The sequence below is a fragment of the Phodopus roborovskii genome, unplaced genomic scaffold (genome assembly GCF_943737965.1).
Source record: "Phodopus roborovskii unplaced genomic scaffold, PHOROB, whole genome shotgun sequence".
Taxonomy (NCBI): domain Eukaryota; kingdom Metazoa; phylum Chordata; class Mammalia; order Rodentia; family Cricetidae; genus Phodopus; species Phodopus roborovskii.
Genome location: NW_026126417.1, coordinates 4,939,473 through 4,963,011, shown reverse-complemented (window position 1 = coordinate 4,963,011; position 23,539 = coordinate 4,939,473). Strand labels below are relative to the sequence as shown.

Here is a 23,539-nt window from a genome sequence, read left to right as displayed (position 1 = left end):
CATATTAATTGTGTGGTAAAGTGGAGGAAAATGACAATGTGCACAGTCAATAGGCTCAGCTAGTCCCAGCATTCCTACCCTGCCATCTCCTACTCTAGAAATGGCAGCTCAGAGTGGTGTTACAGGGACACATTTGCTGGAATTGGTTGAACTCAGGGCTGTTTTGTCTTATAATGTTCAGAGACTTCTCAACCCATTGTGTTGTGAGTGATGAGAAGTGGGAACAGTGCTAGACTCCATGCCTCTTATGTGTAATATGTATAATTTCAGACATTGGTGAGAATGAGAATGTCACTTTCACTTGATCTCATCAAACTCATTTATATGGCTGACATTCCCTGTGTTATGATTTGGAGCAAAATGTGTAGTTTTTTGGCTAACACAAGGTATCTAAGTCAAGTGACTTAGACTCAGACATGAGTTCTGACAAACTATCATGGTCATTTGGGGAAAAGACTTTTAAAAATATTATTTTATTTATCAATTAAATTAATAGAGACTATTTTTACTTAATAGAATTATTGTGAGGACTTAACCCAGTGACTGACCCAATCAGAGATGAGTAATGCCACTGTGCAGTGTAAGAAGAAAATGATATTCATTTTAAATGTTTGTTTCACTATTTCTCTTTGAAGACATTGACTTAGTACATGCATTATTGGGGTGCTGTGGAAAAAAAAAACACAACTAATGAGTGAAGCATAATTACAAATAAAAAATAATGTTCTGAATCCCAAACACTATTTTCTTAATGTTATTTAGAAAACATTATTAAAATTCTTACATCCCTAAAGAAGAAAGATCTCATCATTAAGACCCACAAGTTCACCACTGAGAACAAAATACTCTGTTGTGTTTCATTAATCCTTACATTTCTAAATGGCAGCTAGGAGCAAATACCTCAAGCTAAGATAATAACTCAGCACACGGAAGCAAGGGTGAATCTTAAAATAGTAATAGGAAAGTAGGATTTTATTTTTTAAAATTCTAACAACATTTTCTGAGTAATTTAAGTCTTTGTGATGATAAAGGGTAACAAACTTTCAGTAGGAATAGAATAAGCCCTCATAAGCTGTGATACTTTCAAGAGTATTTATAAGTGAGTATTATTGAAATGTTTTCATGGTATTATGATCTGAGAATATAAAAAATAGACACATCAGAAAAAAAATATGTTTTCTATCACCTGTTCTGTTAGCAATGAACTTTTTAAAAATATTATAGAAATTTTTACTGTGTTCATTTGTATATTTACAGATTCCATGTGCTTATAATCTAAATATTGTAAAGAAGATTTAATAAGGATTTAACTACCTTGCCTAATACTAAAAAACATTGTAACTTGATCCATTTCAAATTACTGTAATTCATTGGGTACCCAAGAGTGCCTATTGAAATATTAGAGCCTTCAAAATTAATTGTAACTTTTGATTGACTTAAAAACACTTGGGTTATTTTTATTTGTAGTTATTTGGAAGATTGAATGTTACAATTAAAACTCCCGAACAAGTCAATAAAAATGTGCAAATGTGAATACATAAGTGTATTTACGATAGAATAGTGTTTTGGTGTTTGAATTATCAGAAGTTTTCAGAATAGATTTACATTTACTAATATGTGGCTACTTAGTGGAAATATAACCATCACTGGGAGTTTCAGGTTTCCATTACAAAGTATAAAAGACATGCCTTGTCTTACAGAAGAAAAATGTGCAATGATAATAGTTCTTCTGCTTATCAATGGGAAATTTAATGAGATGTTTTTATATTTGTAAGGAGTATGGTTTTTCCGCCCCGCCACCGCTGGCCTTGTCCTGCTCCGTGCCAGCCCCAATTAACACACAGAGACTCTGTATTAGATATAATTCTATTGGCCCGGTACTAGTTTCTTATCGGCTAGCTCTGTCTTAAGTATTAACCCATTTCTGCTGATCTATGTATTTCTCTTACCGGGGAGCCAGCCGGCATTCTGCTTTCTCCCGACTCTCCATCTTGGCTCCTCCTTAGTACTTCCTCTTTCCTCCTTATCTCCTAGTCCCGCCTATCTTGCTTTCCTATTGGCCAACAGTGCTTTATTCATTAACCAGTATGAGAAACATATACAGAATGACATCTCCCATCATCTCCTCTTTTCTGTCTAAAATAAAAAGAAGGGTTTTAACCTTAACACAGAAATATATATATATCACAACAGTTATCAAGTAAGAATCACAGTTAACAATATTTAGTTCATTAACATTTAGCAAGATTAAAAGAAACTATTCTATCTTCTATCCTATATTTTTATGTCTAACATCTATGTAACTTATCTTTAAACCTAACTAAGGAAAACTATAAACATATCTGTCTTCAACTCCATCAAAGACCACAGAAGGATAATATATACACTCTAGAAATGACTGAGATATCTCACTGCCTGGCCACCCGAAGTTCTTTTGTAATCTTCCATCTTCAGCCCATAGGTCATAGTATGTCTGGAAGACTCTTCAGCAAAGCAGGAAACTTTAAACTGTCTTCTTGTATTGGCAGTTTGTCAATCACTTTCCTCTGTGTCCTGCAGACTGTCTGGCAGACTCTTCCATGAAGCAGGAATTCTATAGCAATGTCCATCTTGAATCAGCAATCACTTTTATGTGGGTCCTGCATGTCCAGTTTATACAGCATAACGTCAAACAGTCCAGACAAGAGCAGTATCTTGTCCAAATGGCTAGTCTTGCCATATTGAAAGTAAACTTCATAACGAGTTTCTTCAATGTCCATTTTCCTTTCTGACTCAAGTGGTGTTACCATGAGCATTTATGTCTCACTGTCAAGAAAAACCCTAAACCATTGTAAATGCCATATTCTGTAGGTCTTTGAAAGGTTTGAAGAATTCCTATCTCAAATACATCTCTATATATCTTGAGAAACCTAACTAACTTAATTCTAAGCTTTGACTATCATAGGTAATATCTATAATCTGTACTAAATTACACATTACATTTCTAAATGAGCTATATAAACACAATACCTAAATAAGAGAAATATACATATCACAAAATTGACCTTAAATTGTATCAATAAAGGAAAATCCATTCCAAAACAAAGTATTCATATCTATATCATAATTCCCTTTTTACCTTTAAAAAGAATTGGCTGTGATCATTACCCATATATAACCAAGTCCATTTAAATGAAAATAAACATTTATAAATAATATTTTGGGATTTGGGCGTCGTTCTTTCCAAACTACTTCCTGCTGATAGGGGGCGCTGTCATGGGGATCCTAAGAAGCAGCAGATATCCTGGCTGTAGTCTGCACGGCTGCCTTGTTCAAACTGTTTTGAATGTTGGATCACCAGGAACTCTGTTTCAGGGGATCTGGCTTGATCAAACCATATTAGTCTGAAAGGAATCCACAGCTTTTCATTTTCTGTGGAAACAAAAATAGAAATCCTTTTCCCCAGTAACTTGTTCTTAGACTTAAATTTTGGAGTCAAAGCATTTTTAAAATATATAAATTGAATTAATCCAGCAGTATTTCCTTTAACAGTTGTTTCCTCAGCAGTCAAACGATATAAAGACAATATAATGCCATACAGTACACAGATTCTCTCTGAGCTTTTCATTTTTACGTGGCTTTATTATTACTCTGTTTCTTTTACTTTTTACTTTTTATTTTTTGAGTCAGGGTTTCTCTGTGTAACTCTTATCACTCTGCATACCGGGTTTACTTTGAAATCACAAGATATCTGTTAGCCTCTGTCTCCCGAGTGCTGGGATTAAAGGTGTGTGCCACCACACCCAGCTCCTCTTTGTCTTTTTAAAACCATTTTTTTAAATTCTCTCCCAAGCCTACGTATTTTTGAAAACACACTGTAAACCTTTAGAGGTTTTTCTTAATATGAATCTGTCTTTACTGTAAATCTTTATCTTTTTCTGGCCATGAGTCTTTTATCTGGTAAACAACAACATTGCTGAAATGAATGTCATATTTGTTCTTGCTGTGGTTTACCAAAGATGGCTGCAGGTACTTTTACCGCCAGCACTGAAAGCTGTGCCCACTGCCTTGGTCTGCGCTGCCATCCAGCAAGGATGCTGCCAGCTTGGAGATGTGGTCACTGCCATTGCCATCTCTCATGCACACCAATAAATTGTTAGCAGAGTTATTTAAAAGTGTATAGTTTTTTGCCACTTATGCTGAGTCAGGAAATTTCCCTTAATGAGCTACACAATCTGCTTGTCTCTTGCAAAGCAGAGTTAAACCAAGAAAAATGCTGCCACCAAGAAACCTTGCTTGTCTCTGTTCTTTTGTTTTTAAAACCCATTTTAAAACTTTTGTTAAATTTTAAGTGGAAGTTCTTATTAGCCTCATGGGCGCCATTTGTAAGGATCACGTTGGGTGCCATTTGTAAGGAGTACGGTTTTCCACCTGCCGCCTAGTCTTGTCCTGCTGCCGCGTCAGCCCCAATTAACACACAGAGACTCTGCATTTGATACAATGCTGTTGGCCCGGTTACGTGTTTCTTATCGGCTAGCTCTGTCTTAAGTATTAACCCATTTCTGCTGATCTATGTATTTCTCTTACCGGGAGCCGGCCAGCATACTGTTTTCTAACGACTATCCATATTGGCTCCCTTTTTCCTACTTCCTCTTTCCTCCTTGTCTCCTAGTCCCTCCTATCTTCCTTTCCTAATGGCCAACAGTGCTTTATTCATTAACCAGTGTGAGAAACAAATATACATAATGACATCTCCCATCATATATTCCTAAAATTAAGCACAGTTTTATTCCTATGAATTCTGGGGTATTCCTAAATTTGATATCTTGTTTATATAACTATTTAATTTTTAAAAAGTATCTGGGGAATGATGGATGATTAGAATTATTTAAAATTATTTATTTTAAAAAATAAGTTCAGAATGAAAGGCATTGAAATGACCTCTGGAAAATTTTCTGTGAGTGGGGAGGAAGGTGGGCTTCTACTTTGGAAACCTTTCTGTAAACTTTAGAGACTAAAATGGCCCTATCAGCTAACAATTAAACAGATGTTGTAATAAGCTATACTATATTATATACAAGGCCATTCTTCACAATGTTGTGGATAAAGTATGTAGTGTTTCTATCTACACATAAAACCACAGATATACAGGATAAAAAAAAGAGTCTCATTTGTTTTTAAGTGTTTAAGGAAGAACTGAACTTGCTCGAGGTATGGTTAGAAAGAAAGCAAGATATGTTCACAATTGAGACTACGGAAGTACCTGCCAAGGAGGCTTGCTTTTGTACCCTTGTCAAATATTCCCACATTGCCCCCACAATCTCCAAAGCATTGCTTCCCCTAGTACTTACAGATGAATTTGTTTTCTTTCTGCTATTTAATCCCTTGTTCCTCCCTTAGATAAAGGCATCAAAAGAGTAGTGTCTTTTCAAATTCTTCCTTCAAAATATAATGAATTTAGTCTAAGATGTTTAACTAATAGCAGAAGGTAGATTAGAGATTGTAAGACTCATGTATGGCTGGCCATCCACACTACAATTATATTTGGGAGGTGTGTTCTAAATATATCTCTCATATTTTGTTTTTCAACTAGCAATTTAGGAATTTTGCTTTTTCAAATATAAAGAGAGCAAAGATATTGTTTTTTACATCCAAAGATTAAAGTTGGAAAATGAATTGAAGAAGTCAGGGCAGATAGGGGCTAATCTTGTCTTGCCTTTTAGGGCAAGGCAAAGAAAAGCTTCATGTTGATTGTCTACTGTTACCAGAGGCTGCCACTTAGGGTTAAGAAATGCTGGAGCAATGTCCATCTTGTTTCAGCAGTCATTTTTGTGTGGGTCCTGAATGTACAGTTTATAAAGCATAAAGTCAAATGATCCAGACAAGAGCAGTATCTTGTCCAAATGGTTAGGTTTGCCATACTGGAAGTAAACTACACAATGAGTTTCTGTGATATCCAACTTCCTTTCTGACACAAGTGGTGTTGCCAGGAGCAGTTATATCTCAATGTCAAGAAAAACCCTAAACCATTTTAAATGACATATAGGTATTTGAAAGGTTCATCTCAAATACATCTCTGTGTTTCTAGAAATCCTAACTAACTTAAGTTTTGAGTGTTATATATAACTATCTAAAATCTGTACTAAATTATACATTACATTTCTAAATGAGCTATATAAATACAATACCTAAACAAGAGGAGAAATATACATATCACAAAATCGACCTTTCCTGCTTCATGGAAGAATCTGTTATACATTCTGCAGGACACAGAGAAAGTGACTGATAAACTGCCAATACAGACAGTTTATAGTTTCCTGCTTTACTGAGGAGTCTACCTGACACACTATGGCCTATAGACTGAAGCTGGAACATTACAGAAGAACTTGGGTGACTGACCAGGCAGTTTGTTGCTTTTGTCATTTCTAGAATTATGGGTTTCCTGGACCCCTTAGGAAGAGGAATGAACTAGTGATGTTGCTCAGATTCCTGAGAATCAGAGCATGCAGAGGAAGGAAGCAGAATGACCTTAGGGGTGTAATGGGAGATGTCATTCTGTAAATATGCTTCTCTTATTGGTTAATGAATAAGCACTGTTGGCCAATAGGGAAAGCAAGATAGGCAGGACTAGGAGACAAGTAGGTTTCTGGAACAGAGAGGAGGAGATTCAAAATGTAGGATGGAGATAGCTGAACTCCGGGCCCTCTCTGTGAACCTTCACCTAGTAGCTGATGGTAGCAGAAGCAGATACCCACAGGTAAACACTGAGCTGAACTCCTGGAATCCAGCTGCAGACAAGAAGGAGTGATAAGCAAAGGCGTCAAGACCAAGCTAGAGAAACCCACAAAAACTGCTGACCTGAACAAGGGGAGCTCATGGACTCCACCCTGATAGCTGGGAAACCAGCATAGGATCATCCAGACCCCCTTAATGTTGGACTAGGCTGTCTATGGTATCTCTGGAAATGGATCAGTGTTTATCCCTAGAACATGAATGGACTTTGGGAGCCCATTCCACATAGAGGAATACTCTCTCAGCCTAGACACACAGGGAGAGCCTAGACCCTGCCCCAAATGATATGACAGACTTTGAAGACTCCCATGGAAGGCCTCACCCTCCCTGGGGAGCATAAAAGGGATAAGATGAGGGTTGGTGGGGGTAAAGGGGAGGACAGGTGGGTGAGGGAACTGAGATTGACATGAAAAACAAGCTTGTTTCAAATTTAAGTAGAAAATATTTAAAATAAAAAAAGAAATGCTGAAGTAGCTTTATCAGGAAGAGATGTACAGCTCACCCATTACAATGCAGTAAGTAGGTTTAGGAATCCACTAGGCTTCTATTCTCTGGCTAGACATTAGATTAGCCCTGACTAGGAGACATTTTCAACCAACCTACCTGTTTTAACTTTTGCTGTTTTTTTTTTTTGAAGCTACTGTGGATGAAATAGGGATGGTCTTTAGGAAGAAAGCTATCAAATATAGTCCCAAACATAATTTCCAGATTAACCAAGATGGCAAGCTTGATGGGAAGATAATTATCATCTCTACACAAATAAAAATCCAAATTAGTAGGAACTTTGGCTGATCAATAATTCAAGCTAAAGATGAATTATTCCTTCCTTTAGTCTATGTAATTTTGACATACTTCACTTTGAATAGAAATGCTTATAGGAAAACATTTACCTTTCCAAATGAAACCAAGAGTTTTGGTTTCCTCAAAATGTTCTCCTTGGAGTTCCAAAAATAGAAGCAGTAAAATAAGATGTTAACTAACTCCTTCTATAAAATCCAGAATGCTGTTTGGTAGTAATTGTGACAAATACTTAGGGGAAAATGGATACAAATATCTGGTGACTTTTCTTTTTTAACTTGCCCATTTGATCTATTAATCTATCCACCTGTATCAGTTAAATTATTCAATAAGCAGCACTAATTTTCAAGTTTAACTATCAAGTTTAAAACTCAAAATGGATAAGTTGGTGATTCTTTGCTATGAGATATGAGTATCCTTCCTTGGCTTGCACTGTATTTGTGCTTAATTTCCTATCCCAACCCAGGGATACTGTGCTGGTTAATTTCACAATGCATTGTCAGAACAGTGTTCAAATACTCAGCCTCTTGGCTTACACCTTTAAGCTATTATATTAGAGTGTGTATTGCTGCGAGGAGATATCATGACCATGGCAACTCTTATATGGATAACATTTAATTGAGGTAGCTTGCTTACAGATCAGGGAGTCAGTCCATTGTCATCATAGCAGGGATCATGGTGGCATGCAGCTGACATGGTGCTGGAGCTGAGAGTATTACATCTTGCAGGCAACTGGAAGTCAATTGAGATACTGGGTGATAGCCTGAGCATAGGAAAACTCAAAGCCCAATCCCATAGTGACATACTTCTTCCAACAAGGCCATACTCATTCGAACAAAGCCATACCTCCTAATCATGCCACTCCCTATATAATACTCTAGAGGGCAATATTATGTAAATGGTCACAGCTGTCTGGCATGTTCTGGTGGTCTGAATGAGCAATGCTTCCCATAGGTTCATGTGTTTGAACTCATTGTGCCCAGTTGGTAGTGCCCAGTTTGTGGAAGTTATAGAATATGTAGGATGTAGAACCTTGCTGGACAAAGAATGTCTCTGGGGTTGGGTTTGAGGGTTTATAGTATCAACGCATTTCCCGTTCCCTCACTATACTTCCTGTGTGTGTATGAAAATTGTAATATCTTGCTTTCCATTATGCCTTTGTTGCCATGAAGATTCTATCCTCATGGAACCATAGATTAAAATAAAGCTTTTCATCCTTAAAAGAATGTTAATTGTTGTTTTATTATTTATTTATTATGATAAGTTTTTACACATGTATGTTTGCACAACACATGTGTGTGCCTTATGTCCCCAGAGGTTAACTGGATCTCCTGGATCTATAGTTACAGATGGTGTTACATCATTAAATGAGTGCTGGGAACCAATTTAGGGCCCTCTGCAAGAGTATCAAGTGCTGTTATCTGCTGAGCCATCTCTCCAAATCCATTTTTTGAAGATTTATTTGCCCTAGGTGATTTTAATAGTGATTGGGAAAAACATAATATAGGTGAAAAAGAGAGTGATTGACTGGACCCTGAGATCCTCATAGTTCTGCCTCGGTAGAGTTGGGGTCACACATATTCTACCATGTTTGGCTTTTTATGTAATTGTTGATGATCCATGCTTGCACAGTGATAGTCGGAATATGGTAAGTTTCCTCAAGACTATTATTTTGAGTGGCTAAAGAATGTATAATCTTTCTAGCCCATACACATTCAACAGATCAGATCCTAATTTAACATTTAAAGAAGAAGCAGAATGAACTGTAATGTGTAGATTATAGTAAAAATGATAATTTATTGAGTGAAAAAAATTATCTATTCATTCCATTGTGTAGTATATTGTGTCAAGAATCATTTAGCATTCAAGTTGAATCTCATCATGCAGCCAGGCAGCAGTTCTCACCTAAAAGTGCCTACACAGACTCATACAATTGGGAGCTGTTACAGTTAAGACTTAAAATGGTTCACACAACTTGTCAAGGCCGAGTGCATGCACATTAATTATTAGCATAAAAAGATAACAAGTAAGAATATGAAAATATATGAGCAGCATTCACATCATACAGAATTCCTGAGAATAGTGTGTGCTATAAATCTTTGAGAAATAATTTATATTCATATGAAAAACACATATAAAACATTTCTCTCAGCTTAAGTAGAGTTAACTAAAGTTAACATACTGTGTGGAGCTGTCTATTTTGCTGCCGGTTATGATAAAAACAAGTTTGATTGTCCTGCAACCCTTTACAAAGCAAACATTTCAGACAATATTTTTTTTTTGGTTCTCTGTTTTCTCATATCTGTTTCAAAAATATCATGGAAGGCATTTTATAAATTAATATAACATACCATTTATTAAAATATCTTTCTCTGTTCATATCAATCAATATGACTTAAACCCCAAATGGACTATAGAAAATCCTAGAAAAAGAATTCTCAAGGAAAAAGCTATTATTATTTGTCCTCCTGTGAGACATATTTCTGTCTTGCATCCCTAATTTGGAAAAGATGTAAATGTTAGGTAAACAAAATATTATGCTCAGGCACATGTATACATTTAATTATTAAAGAAAAGGGAGCACAAATGGTCTAAAATAGAGGAGCTGAAATCTTTATTGGATAATTAGTGAAATTAACCATTATATTTTTCAGTAGAACAGTCCCAGGAACAAGGATTTGTTTAGAAATTTACTACATATCTCATATTTATCTATCTATCTACCTATCTATCTATCTATCTATCTATTGTTGCTGAAAGATGATGTGATTTGAGTCTAAGTGTACCTCATGCATGCTAGAGACACACTACACTGAGCTATATCCTCAGATCTTGTGGAAGAATTTAGAGTTCCAGGGAATATACCTAGCCCAGAATCATAAAGTATAGGAGTGAATGTTTTTGGCAGAACTGTAAAATAACCATAATCAATCCAACAAAGCATTTTTAAGTGTTAGAATTAGGACAGCACACTTCCAGGAAGTGAAACTAATTTCCAATTTTGTAAATGTTTGTTTTGCTTAATCGAACAAAACCAAAGTGAACAAATTGTTTTCTCTTTATGTAGGTATGTGTATGTGTATGTGTGTGTTCTCTGTGTGATTTCCCACCTTATTCTCAGGAAACATAAAAGGCTGGACCATCTTGTATTGCATGGGAAAATATATTTTTTAAACCATATACCCATCTACTCCACCTCTTGCCTTTCCATCTATTCTGCCCCCTTAATTTATGCCTCCTCAACTTCCTTTAATTGAATATCCCTTCATTTGTGCTCCATTAGTGTGTGGATAAAATTGACATTCAAATAAGGATGCTACAGCAAATGAAATTATGATCTTCACAATTAGTTTGACTTTGTTTCTAGACAATTTTAAAATGAAATGAAATCAACTCATCAAAAACCAAAACCCAGATCTCCATTCCATGATTAAAATGTGAAACTCATAAAGGTATTTTATGTGAACAATAACCTATATACATGCATTATTTCATCAGCTCATAATTGATAGTGCACATTCTAGGATAAGCATAAGTGCTACAGAACATTTGGCTTGGATTTCCTGAATGAACAGATACGGTAGCATCCTGTGTAACAGGTTTAGAGCTCCATAAGCTGGAACTTGTATTACACAGTGTAAAAATGCAAACGTAAAGGAACATTGACATATTTACATTGTTTCAGCATAGTGTTCTGTGAGATTTGTAATAATTCAGAGAGAGGCATGTGGAATAGAATACAAGATAGGCTTAGTCATGTCTAAATGATGTTAGAATAGTCATTCAAATATTTAAAGTTGATCTGTTGGCATCCATTTAAAAAAATGGGCATTGCACTTGGCTCTGGGTGATTAAGCAAATTTAAACACGGCCAATATAATAGAATTAATCCAAAGATGTACTTTTTGAAACTTGGATTTTTGGTTTGGCTACTATGTGATGTGCAACTGTTCAAGTGCATGGTCAACATAAAGCAGTACAAATGCCATGCACATACACCCATTATCTCAACCAGATAAAAACAACTCCACTAGCCTGTAAGCTGATGGGACAGGGAGCTCTGACATAAGAGCCAAGGGCAGGTTTAATTCATTTCTTGTGAACATCTGAATTCAAGCAAAAGTCCTAGAATCTGATTAGTAATATCAGCTTGTGAACATTTACATGAAATTTGTCTCTGGAAATATTACCACCACATTTTCTACTTGCTTTGCACCTGATGGAGCTGGGTGGACTCAAAACACAGAACCACCCCCCCAGAGGGCTTGCTCTAAGATCAGAGCCTGGCTCCCTGCTGTTTCAGTTGTATTCCCTTGGAGGCTCAAGTCTTTTCTTTCTATAAAAGTCAGAGCATTCTAAGTGCCAGAGGCTGCTGTGATGTATTTCCAAGTAGCCTTTTTTTACAAATAGTTGGCCAAATATGTCTTCCTCATGGATGCCATCTACATTTCAAGGGTCACATTCCTTCATATTAATGTTACCTCCCCTTTTGGGTAACAGGTACTGCCTAAGGCCATTCATGGTGAATAGGCTGACCACTTTTTCTGCGCTGTTGCTGTAAATGTTCCAGCTCAGCCTCATACATCATTTCTTGGACTAAGTATTTCTCTCGCCGTATACGCTCACGGAGGCCCTTTGGTATATCTGGAATCAGGTATGCAATGAATGACTTAATCCCAAAAACGAGGTGCTGTAAATTAAGAGTAAAAACTATGTTTTCAAAGGTTCCAGAACACTTCTTGTCAAACAGAAAAGTCGTGAACTATGATGCATTTGCCTTAAAATTAAGCATCAGAATTTAATGTGTAGCACTTAGATAAATATTACTTTCAGGACAGAGAACACAAATATTGATGACTGCCACTGTGGAGCATTAGTTAGACATCAAAAATTGTTTCCAGTTTATATGATGATATTTAATAAAATGCATCTTATATTCTTATGTTCACAATTCTTACACACTATAAAATATTACTATAATACACATTAATAGAAATAAATATGAAAGGCTATTCTAGGAAAATGTATTTTTAATAGGCCTAAATGCATGCTACTTAAACCTGTGAGCCAGCAATTAGGCTCAACCACAACAAATTTGTGTTTCAGAAATTCCATTCTATAAATTCACTATTGCTATAAGTACTACAAAACATTTGATCTGTTACATAACTTTGATAAAATATGTATTATTTATGTTTTAAAATAAACTATCAGTAGTGGTGTTATTTATTTATTTATTGAGAAATAATTTTGCTATATATTCTTGGTCAGCCTTGCATAGAACTTTCTTTGTAGACAAACTGACAAACTGATAGAAATCAGACTGCTTCTGTACCAAATGTGCTAGGATTAAAGAGGTGCACCACCACACCCAGCCTTAGTGTTAGACTTGAACAACTAAATGTAATTCAAAAGGCATTATACTTGTAAGTAAAGGCTCAGAATTGGAATGAGACCAATTAGGCCTTTATCCTACTAACACTTAGGAGCTGTTTACTCTTGGACATATCTTCTACCTTCTGTGTTTATGTGATGACAATGCTACCTCTTAAATGAATTAAATAAACACGCACTTGAAGAGCTTAAAAGAGTGCTCAGTAAAGTATGAGCCTTGCTCAAATGGCACTTCCTGCTGTTATGCATATCCTAAGAGAATGGTACTTCTTACCACTTCTAGGAAAAGAGAGGGAACAATGTGATATTTGTGGGGATGGTATGGTGTGCTAAAACAATACCTTCATGTAAAGGGCTTTCATTGGACAATAACCTCTTTATGAGAAAAGGAAGAATTCACTTTACTTTTAGTTGTACTTGCTTATGAGTACCAAGAAACTGCATTGCAAAGTAGATACCAATGAAATAGTTCATGTTTTTCCGTGTATAATCAGGACTTTCTTTCCTGATCATATAAATATATGATACTTAAAATATCTAATAATGTTCTTCAAAATTATTAAAATACAAATAAAAACATTGCCATGATTTAGTAGTCTAATATATGAAAATAAATATATTTCATGTTTTAAGATTACAATTCACATTGGCAGATGTGTTCTAAACACAGGGAGTGATCGATGACAAGTCTTCCTAGATCTAAAGTAAAGTCAGTAAAAGATAAAAAAGCTTTAACATACAAAATAATTGAAGTTATGTTTTGGAAAATATAACACCTAAAATGATACTATATTTTTATACCTAGATGAACAACCTTACTTAAAAATCAACAAGTATAAAGGCTTCACAGAAGTTGATTGGGGGTTATGGGAACAGTAATAAGGAATGAAGAAAGGAAAAGAAGAGAGTCTCACATGAACCCATGAGTGGTACTCTGGGTTGTCTGATTAACTTTGTTCACCTGAGTTCTGAGGAATATTGAAAATACGTCTATTTTAAAACTAGATCATAACAAACATCTCATTGTAATATTGGATTGGAAATACAAGTTAAGCTATTATACTACTTGCAATAAAGTAGAAGGTCTCACTCAGTATGATGCATTTTTACTGATTCTGAGAGTCATTCAATCAGAGAACTTTTAGTCCTGGCTAAAACCTTTAGAGACAAGTGTTACATTTTCAGCTATTTCATTACAAATTTTTAACTTATATTTGGAAATCACTTGGAATGAATGCTTGTTTTTTTAAAAACAATTCCAACAGTAGTAGGTAGAATGCTTGCCTAGCATTCAAAAAACCCTGGGTTCTACCCCTAGATTCATAGGAACCAGGTGTGGCATTTCGTGTTTATAATTCTAGTGCTTGGGAGGCACAGACAAGAGGATTGGGAGTTTAAGACCAACCCTGGATAAATGTTAATGTTCTAAACATTTAGATTTGCCCACAGAAAATATATTAAGTCTTTCATTGACTCAGTGATAATTCAGAGGAGTTGCTTACTACATCTCAGTGCTCAATTCTTCCCTGTATCATGATTTATAAAAACCAGATGATAATGTTTGTATGCAGTTCCATCAAAATTGCCTCACAGAACTACAATTCATTGCTATCGTGTCTGTGATAAATCAAAGTCCAATGATTTTTAATAAAAGTTTTAGGCAAAATACAGAGTTACCTAATGTTTTTTTAAAAATATATATGTGTGATTGACTGTATTTTGACTTAATTAATCAGAAATGTTCTATCTTCATAGGTTGAGTGTTCTATCCTCATGAGAGATGTGGATTCATTTATCTGCTCAACAAAGCCACCCATTTCTTTTTAATCATGGCCACTAGGAGCTTAAAACTAGGAGCCTCGCAATTTTATGAGAAAATATCTTTCTCCTTGATTTTGTTGTAGAAATACCTATTAACTTGTGGTTACATTATTCAATCTTGCTCATTCATTTTCTCTTTATAATGGGTTTACCTTATTCAAGCCTTTTCCCAGGCCTACCAAAGGCCTTTCTTAGGACTCAGTGAAGAATTGACATCAAACTAATATATGAATCAGCAAAGCTGTTATCCACAGTTGCCTGTCCCATGACTAACCTCAAACACAATAATGAAGGCCAATCGAGCAGCCAAGATGTGCCAGTACTGTAATGTGAACTCATAGGGCTTGGAACTCCAAGGTGGGCCTCTATAGTCTCGGTACCTGCAAGCCACAAAAACAGAAAGCGTGAAAGATACTGAAACGTCCTTGATTACCAAAACTCCAAAATGATAGGCCAAATGAGCTGTTTTACATATAGAGGAGAGGAGATAACATGGCAAAAGCAGCAGAAAAGATTAATACGTTATAGGTAAGTACCTGCAGTAGCCAGATTTTCCCATACCAAGCTCACTCAGGTTAAAGAAGGATAAGCTGTTGTTGACGTATCCCTTGAGGCAACTAGGAGAAAATAACAGGACTATATGAATCACAAATTCATAAATTTATGGAATAATTTCTTCTTTACAAGTGGCGGGATGTTAAAAAAGCCATTATTCCTCCTATTTTAAATATTGAGATTTCTTATTTTTGTCTCATGTCTTTGTCATTTCTTCCTTATACTTTTCCTATTGATTTTTTATTCAGTTTACTTTTAAGGGGTGTTTTTTGTTCAGGAGTCATCCTGAACTATTATTATCATTGTTTTTGAGCCATTAATCTAAATGTAAAAATTGAAAGGGAAAAATAAAGTCTTAGTGTTATTGTGAACACACTGTTAATATGGGCTGGTGAGATGGCTTAGCAGGTCATACTTCTTGTTATGAAGCCTAAGGACCTGAGTTGTATGCCTTCAACCTATGTGTTGAAAATAAAATGCCCCAAATGTCTTCTAACTTACACAATGCACCCTCATAGCACAATAGGTAAATATAAACAAATACACTAACAAATAATATTATATAATACTAGTATTATAAATAATGTAATAAATAATTTTAATATGGTGTAAAAATTATAGACATTGAAGGATGCTTGCAGATCACATATCTAGGGAAAAGTTTCTTTTTAAATCTGAGTTCAAAGACATATCTATTATAATCTCACCTTTGAAATATTAGTCACAATGCAACAATGGTAATTGTATTCCTTGTCCATTCTATGGCTTATAATATCCGTCGAATGTTTTCTGGTCAATATTTTCCTCTTCAATATTGTCTGTCTCTTCATGACTTACACCGAAAATTTCTAATCTGAATAGATTTTTCAACCTCATTGCTATGTATACTTAGAAGATAATTAAGGAATTGAATGTCCTTCTTGATATATGATGTCTGATTCACAGAAGAACTACATCACTGTGACTGACAATGGTATACACCTGAAACTTGTCCCTGAATATGGACTGTCCACTGGAAAGGCAGGTTCTGAAATGTAAACTCAGCCAGTAGAATTTTCAACAACCACTAGGTGGCAACAGAGTTACTAGCAAGTAATTTATGTAAGGCTACCAGACAGCAATTCTTCGTGTTTCACAGTTGATCTTAGCCAATTATACTTTTCAAATTCATTAAATCTGCTCCTAGAAGCTTTGCATTAGCAAAAAGGCAGCATTCTAGTTTTTCACTATTGATGTTGAGACGACCTTATATTCACATGGTGTGCATTCTCAGATACCATTTCATAATCGTAGAGCCCATGAACACTCATTATTATGAATTAACCATGTCATAAGATGTAAATCCAATCAAATTTAAGGTGCCCAACATGGGATCCCTTTAAGTCTCTTAAGGACTCGAACAAAAATCACCATTCCATTGCTTCTATTACCACTCCTTTAAGAAAGAAGAGACCTTTCCCAGTGTTCTGGGTAAGTACAAGTTCTCCAATAGTTAGTTAAAGGGCAATGCCACCCAAAAGCAAGGCTCCTCATGTTTTGGCCCATGATCTCTATCCACAGCTATTGCTGCTCTCACTCTTCTGCCTTTTCTTATAGAATTTACGTCTAAGGCCGAAATCCACTCACAAAGCTTTTTAAGGTGGCCCAGTTCTCTTTAGTCAGTTTTCACATGCATTGCCCTCCCATATCTAATTCAAAGGACAATTGTGAAATAACAAATACTTCCTGATGTAGTTGTCTCTATCTGGTTATTTTGTCTCCCAGAGGACAGCAGGCAAAGTCTAAAGATACCTACTAGTATCAGAATGTATGAATTAGGGTATCTGTCACTGTATCAGCTGGTTAGAGACCACATGTGCTTCTAATCATCACACAGTGAGCAAAACAGCCCTCTTTCTGACTTAAAAGAATTGTTTGAATTAAAGTATCAATAACCAATCCAAACCAAACCAAACCGAACCGAACCAAAAAGGTAAGTATTGCAAAGGTTGATAGGCTACCCTACTTTGAAGTGTGTATTTCAATTTGGAATGAAAAACACATACTAACCACATAAAGGGAGGTGATTCTGCATCAGTCAGACCCCTGGCTCTGTATGCTTCCTGCAAATTTCCAGACGCAAAGATGACAGACTCTGCAGGTTCTGTTTCTCACTTTTTACTGTCTTTGTCCCCCTTTTTATGAGCTTCACTTTCCCATCTGCATGGCAACAACACTGCATTGTCTAGTTTGAAGATTTCAAAGAGTCTGTTCACGCTTTAGAACTGGACCTTTCTAGAAGTATTAGAATGTTCTTAGCATTTTGACACATTTTCAAGGAAAAAGGGTCTCTAAAATTAGTTGCTTGCTGTAGAAAGCACGTTCTGTTCTTAGTCCCATTTGCATTCATTTAATAAACACTTTATAAATACAATGACCAGAAACATTACTTTTTAATGGCCACAGAAAAAACTTCCCTGTAAGTTCTCCCTTTAATTGCAACTATAAAGTAGATCAGAAAAATATGTAAATTTTAACCTTACTTCTCATTATGCTTTACATGGTTTGCACAAGGGCCATATTTGTATTCGTAGACAAAACGTGGGATATAGTCAGATGTAATAGCGATTACAAAAGCATTGGTGATCACAGCCAATATGCCAATTCCCTCGAGAATTCCAAGCCAGATACCTGGTAGGAGAAAGGTTAAAGTTAGTGAATGTAAGTGAAAAAGATGAAAGAACTCTGATTTATTTTATTTTATCAAGAATATTCTGTTTGTTTTGAGCCACATTTCTGTGCACCATTTACTTCTTTTAAGCAAAAAGGGTTATATTATATTACTGTGTGTGTGTGTGTGTATGTGTGTGTGTGTATGTGTGTGTGTGTGTGTGTGTGTTCACGTATTTCTATACCTGCAGAGAGCAGAAGAGAGCATCAGATTGCCATGTGAGCCACCCAGTGTTCATGATGAGCCCTAAACTCTGGTTCCTGGGAACAGCAATGATTGCTCTTAACAGATGAGCCACATCTTCAACCCCTCATTGGTTTTATATTATGTATCTCATACTCCAGATATTAGATATGTTGCATATACTATCTCAAAAAAGAAAAATTGAGCCTTACCAATGTCAGTTGCTCGGGCTGGCAGAGGCCTCCTCCACTGGGTTACAAATTTATATGCATCCAATCTGATTTCAATGATATTGTTTAACAAAGCCAAAAGAGGGGCCAGAGGAAAAGCAGCAACAAAGATGGTGGTAAAACCAAATTGCAAAACTGTAAGACAGAACATTAGGGAGTTATGAATATACATAATAAAATCTACATTAGATGAATTACCTTTAATAATACCTCTACCCAGTAAATACTCTTATTTTTACAGTTGAAGAAACTGTTCCTATGAGATAAGTAAATTTGTTATAGACAAGATGGCTAGAAAATTTAAAAAAACTCCTGCTGTATCTCAGATATGGGTATATTTAACATCTGCTTTCTCCCCCTGCCCCTAAACAATATGAGAAGAACGGGGAAGGAATTAAACAGAAAGGGAAAAGATATAAAAGGGGAAGGGGAGGGTAGAGGGGAGGAAAAAAACTATTACAAAGACAGGCAAAGAAGAGAATTTTCCTTAAGGTTCTGGCAGGGAACTAAAAGATCTCCAATATACTGCCCTGGCTTCTCTTTTTATAGACGAGGATACTGAAGGTCAGAAAACAAGGAAACAATTGGACTGGGAATCCTAATTTTCTTAATATAAATTAGCAACATTCCTACAGAAACTCAGACTGACTTTGAGAGTATGGAAAGGATGGATATGGGAAGAGTTTGGGGAAGGGGGGTAAATATGGCCAAATATATTTAATGAAATATTAAGGAATTAATAAAAATGTTATTTAAAAATAACATTGACTTTCTTTGAGGAGGATAGTATTTTTCTTAATAATAAGCTGATCCAGCTTTTTTATTTTTCATCAAGATATTTGTTCACTAGCCTGGCATGGCAATGCATGCTTATAATTCTAGCACTGAGGAAGGATACCAAGACAGGACAATTGTGATTTCAAGGCTAGCCTGAGTTATTCATCAAGTTTAAGATCAGTATTAACTGCACAGTGAGACTTTAACTAAAAAAGAATGTTGCTCAAAAGCCGGATGCTTCATTGTGAAAACAACTTCATTCTGACTAAATGTCATGGCTTCCTGACTGTAGAGTATGTGAGAGCATACAGGAAGTGTCTCGCAGCTTTGATTTTGCTAGGATAAAATTCACTTGTAATGCACTGGAGGAATGAATAACTCAACCATGAAGGCTAGTCTCACAACCAAAAATTCACTTGTATTTAAGAATAATCAGTGCAAAAGGAGAATATTGTCATTATTGCTGTTTTTCTCTTAAACTGAAGTTCATGTAAAGTAGAAAAAGCAATATCCAAGATGCCAAATGGTCCTGCAGAAAAGCCTCTCCTTACCCATTTCTAAGTACTCGTCCATTAGTCCGTGAATGTTCATGGGCTGAAGATTCCAGTCATTTTCCCATTGTGGTATGGAAGCATCTTGTATTCCTCTCTTGATTTTATGTCGTGACCACCAGTTTTGGATTAACCTGCATCAGAGAGCAGACCAAAGATGTGTGACCTGTTACTGAAGCAGCTGTGGAAAATGTATATTTTCCTAAGAAATAACAAATTTAGACTAATCTTTTGTAACATCATGTATTCTTGGAAGTGAAGATAGTCATGGTTTTAAATTTTCAATAAGTGAAAATTAAGTCTGAACTTTAAAAGGTTGTAAATCTTTAAAGTATAGTGTTAAGAAGATTTAGTGACAGTTACTAGATCCTCTAGATCTTATCATTTGTAACTCTCTAAGACTCTGCAAATATCTGGATATTTATATGGAATTCATTGCCGTGAAACTTAGCCATTTCTTGATACTGATTAAGGTAAATTCATTTCTCCCAACTCCACCTGTAAAAAATCCTATGTTGACTGTTGTCTTTAGGTCTGAGCCCTTCATTGCTCATACTCCATCAGTTTTTGGGCTGTTCATATGGATATAAATATAATTATGCTCTGCAATAAATATCAGGCAAACAAAGTTTCAAGAGTCCTAGGTTCTGGTCTCCATCCTGCCATGCATTGCATGTGGGATTTTTATTAAATCACAACTTCTTTGAGTTTATCAAGCTTGAACATTAATAACAATACTTTGCTACTAAAGTTAAGTAAAGTTGTCAGGCAGTGGATATGCTTACATGAGCCATTGCCTGAGGTCTGGAAAATAAGTGAAAATACTCTGCCTCTGGCCTGGGAATGGTCATGATACTATGAAGTCTAAAAATATCCTGGGAGGCAATGAGAAGGGCTTTTGGGTAACAAAATTCTTAAGACTTTGAGAAGATACTCTAGGATGTCATAAGTTTTCATAGCTCAATGAATAGTAACTAAAGCTCAATTTTAAGTAACTGGAGATTCAGAATCTCCTGGAAAAAGCAGTTCTCTGATGGGAGATGTCATTCTGTATATGTTTCTCATACTGGTTAATGAATAAAGCACTGTTGGCCAATAGGAAAGCTAGATAGGAGGGACTAGGAGACAAGGAGGAAAGGGGAAGTAGTAATGAAAGCCAAGATGGAGAGTCTGGAGAAAGCAGTATGCTGGCCGGCTCCCGGGTAAGAGAAATACATAGATCGGCAGAAATGGGTTAATACTTAAGACAGAGCTAGCTGATAAGAAACTCGTACCTGGCCAACAGAATTATACCAAATACAGAGTCTCAGCGTGTTATTTGGGGCTGGCGGGGCAGCGGGACCAGACCAGGCAGCAGGAGGAAAAACCGTACACCTTACAAATGGCACCCACGTGGCTAAAACTTTCACTTAAAATTTAACAAAAGCTTAAAAAAGGGGTTTAGAAACAAAAGAACAAAGACAATCAAGGTTTCTTGGTAATAGGATTTTTCTCGTTTGGACTCTGACTTCTGAGAGACAAGCAGATGTTTGCATGGCTCCTTTAAGGAAAATTTCCTGACTCACCATAAGTGGCAAAAAACTGCAAGGCTTTAAAAAAGCACTGCTAACAATTTATTGGTATGTATCAGAGCTGGCAATGGCAATGACCACATCTCCAAGCTGGCAACCTGCTGCTTGCTGCCTGTAGACCAAGGCAATGACCACAGCTCTCACTGCTGCCAGGAAAATAGCCGCTGCCATATTGGATAGACCGTGGCAGAAACAACAAAGACTTTCATTTTACCAATGTTGTTGTTTACCAGATAAAAGACTTGTGGCCAGAAAAAGATAAAGATTTACAGTAACGACAGATTCATATTAAAAAAAAAACCTCTAAAGTTTTACAATGTGTTTTAAAATATACATATACATTAAAAAAAATAAAATGGTTTTAAAGAGACAAAGAGGAACTGGGTGTGGTGGCACACAACTTTAATCCCAGCACTTGGGAGACAGAGGCAAGCAGATCTCTGTGATTTCAAAGTAAACTTGGTATGCAGAGTGAATTCTAGGACAGATAAGAGTTACACAGAAAAAACCTGTCTCAAAAAATAAAAAATAAAAAGTAAAAGAAACAGAGTAATAATAAAGCCAAATAAAGACAAAAAGCTCAGAGAGAATCTGGTTACTGTATGGTATTATATTGTCTTTGTATTGTTTGACTGCTGAGGAAACAACTGTTAAAACAAATGCTGCTGAGTTAATTCAATTTATATATTTTAAAATGCTTTGACTCCAAAATTTAAGTCTAAGGACAAGTTACTGGGGAAAAGGATTTCTATTTTTGTTTCCACAGAAAATAAAAAGCTGTGGATTCCTTCCGGACTAATGTGGTTTGAGCAAGCCAGACCCCCTGAAACAGCGTTCCTGGTGATCCAACATTCATAACAGCTTGGACAAAGCAGCCTTGCAGGATTTCTGCGTCTTCTTAGGATTCCCCCATGACAGCGCCCTTTACCAGCAGGAAGTAGTTTGGAAAGAACGACGCCCAAATTCCCAAATATTGTTATAAATGTTTGTTTTTATTTAAATGGGGTTGGTTATAAATGGGTAATGATCACAGCCAATTCTTTTTAAAGGTAAAAGGGGGATTATAGTATAGAAATGGATACTTTGTTTTGGAATGGATTTTCATTTACTGATACAATTTAAGGTCAATTTTATGATATGTATATTTCTCTTATTTAGGTATTGTGTTTTTATAGCTCATTTAGAAATGTAATGTATACTTTAATACAGATTATAGATAATTGCCTATGATAGTCAAAGCTTAGAATTAAGTTAGTTAGTTTTTCATGATACACAGAGATGTATTTAAAATATATAGGACTTCTTCAAACCTTTCAAAGACCTATAGTATATGGCATTTAAAATGGTTTAGGGTTTTCGTGACAATGAGACATAAATGCTCATGGTAACACCACTTGAGTCAGAAAGGAAGATGAAGATGGACATTGAAGAAATGTGTTATGGAATTTACTTCCAATATGTCAAGACTAGCCATTTGGACAAGATACTGCTCTTGTCTGGACTGTTTGATTTTATGCCGTATAAACTGGACATGCAGGACCCACAAAAAAGTGAGTGCTGATTCAAGATGGACATTGCTACAGCGTTCCTGCTTCATGGAAGAGTCTGCCAGACAGTCTGCAGGACACAGAGAAAAATGACTGACAAACTGCCAATACAAGAAGACAGTTTAAAGTTTCCTGCTTTGCTGAAGAGTCTGCCAGACACACTATGGCCTATGGGCTGAAGATGGAAGATTACAAAACAACTTCAGGTGACTGACAAAGTGAGTTGTCTCTGTCATTTCTAGAGTTTATAGACTATCCTTCTGTGGTCTTTGAAGGAGTTGAAGACAGATAGTTATGGTTATAGTTTTCCTTAGTATTAAAAATAAGTTACATAGATTTAGACACACAAAGATAGGATAGATGATGGAATATTTTCTTCAAATCTTGTGAAATGTTAATGGACTAAATAGTGTTAACTGTGATTCTTATTTGATAACTGTTATTTGATATATTCTGCTATGTTAAGGTTAAAACCCTTTTTATTTTAGACAAAAAAGGGGAGATGATGGGAGATGTCATTCTGTATATGTTTATCATACTAGTTAATGAATAAAGCACTGTTGGCCAATAGGAAAGCTAGCTATGAGGGACTAGGAGACAAGGAGGAAAGGGGAAGTAGTAATGAAAGCCA

The 23,539-nt window shown here is 35.8% G+C and overlaps 1 protein-coding gene across 1 annotated transcript in view; it reads right to left on the bottom strand.

The window, feature by feature from the left end:
• Positions 1 to 11,983: 11,983 nt before the first annotated feature.
• Positions 11,984 to 23,539, bottom strand: part of Ano3 (anoctamin 3) — a 248,104-nt gene continuing 236,548 nt past the window's right edge. The window contains 6 exon segments of the mRNA XM_051183796.1: positions 11,984 to 12,259; positions 15,059 to 15,164; positions 15,321 to 15,401; positions 17,862 to 18,009; positions 18,445 to 18,597; positions 19,791 to 19,924. Of these exon segments, the coding sequence (XP_051039753.1) occupies positions 12,077 to 12,259; positions 15,059 to 15,164; positions 15,321 to 15,401; positions 17,862 to 18,009; positions 18,445 to 18,597; positions 19,791 to 19,924 (805 nt within the window). The 3' untranslated portion in view covers positions 11,984 to 12,076.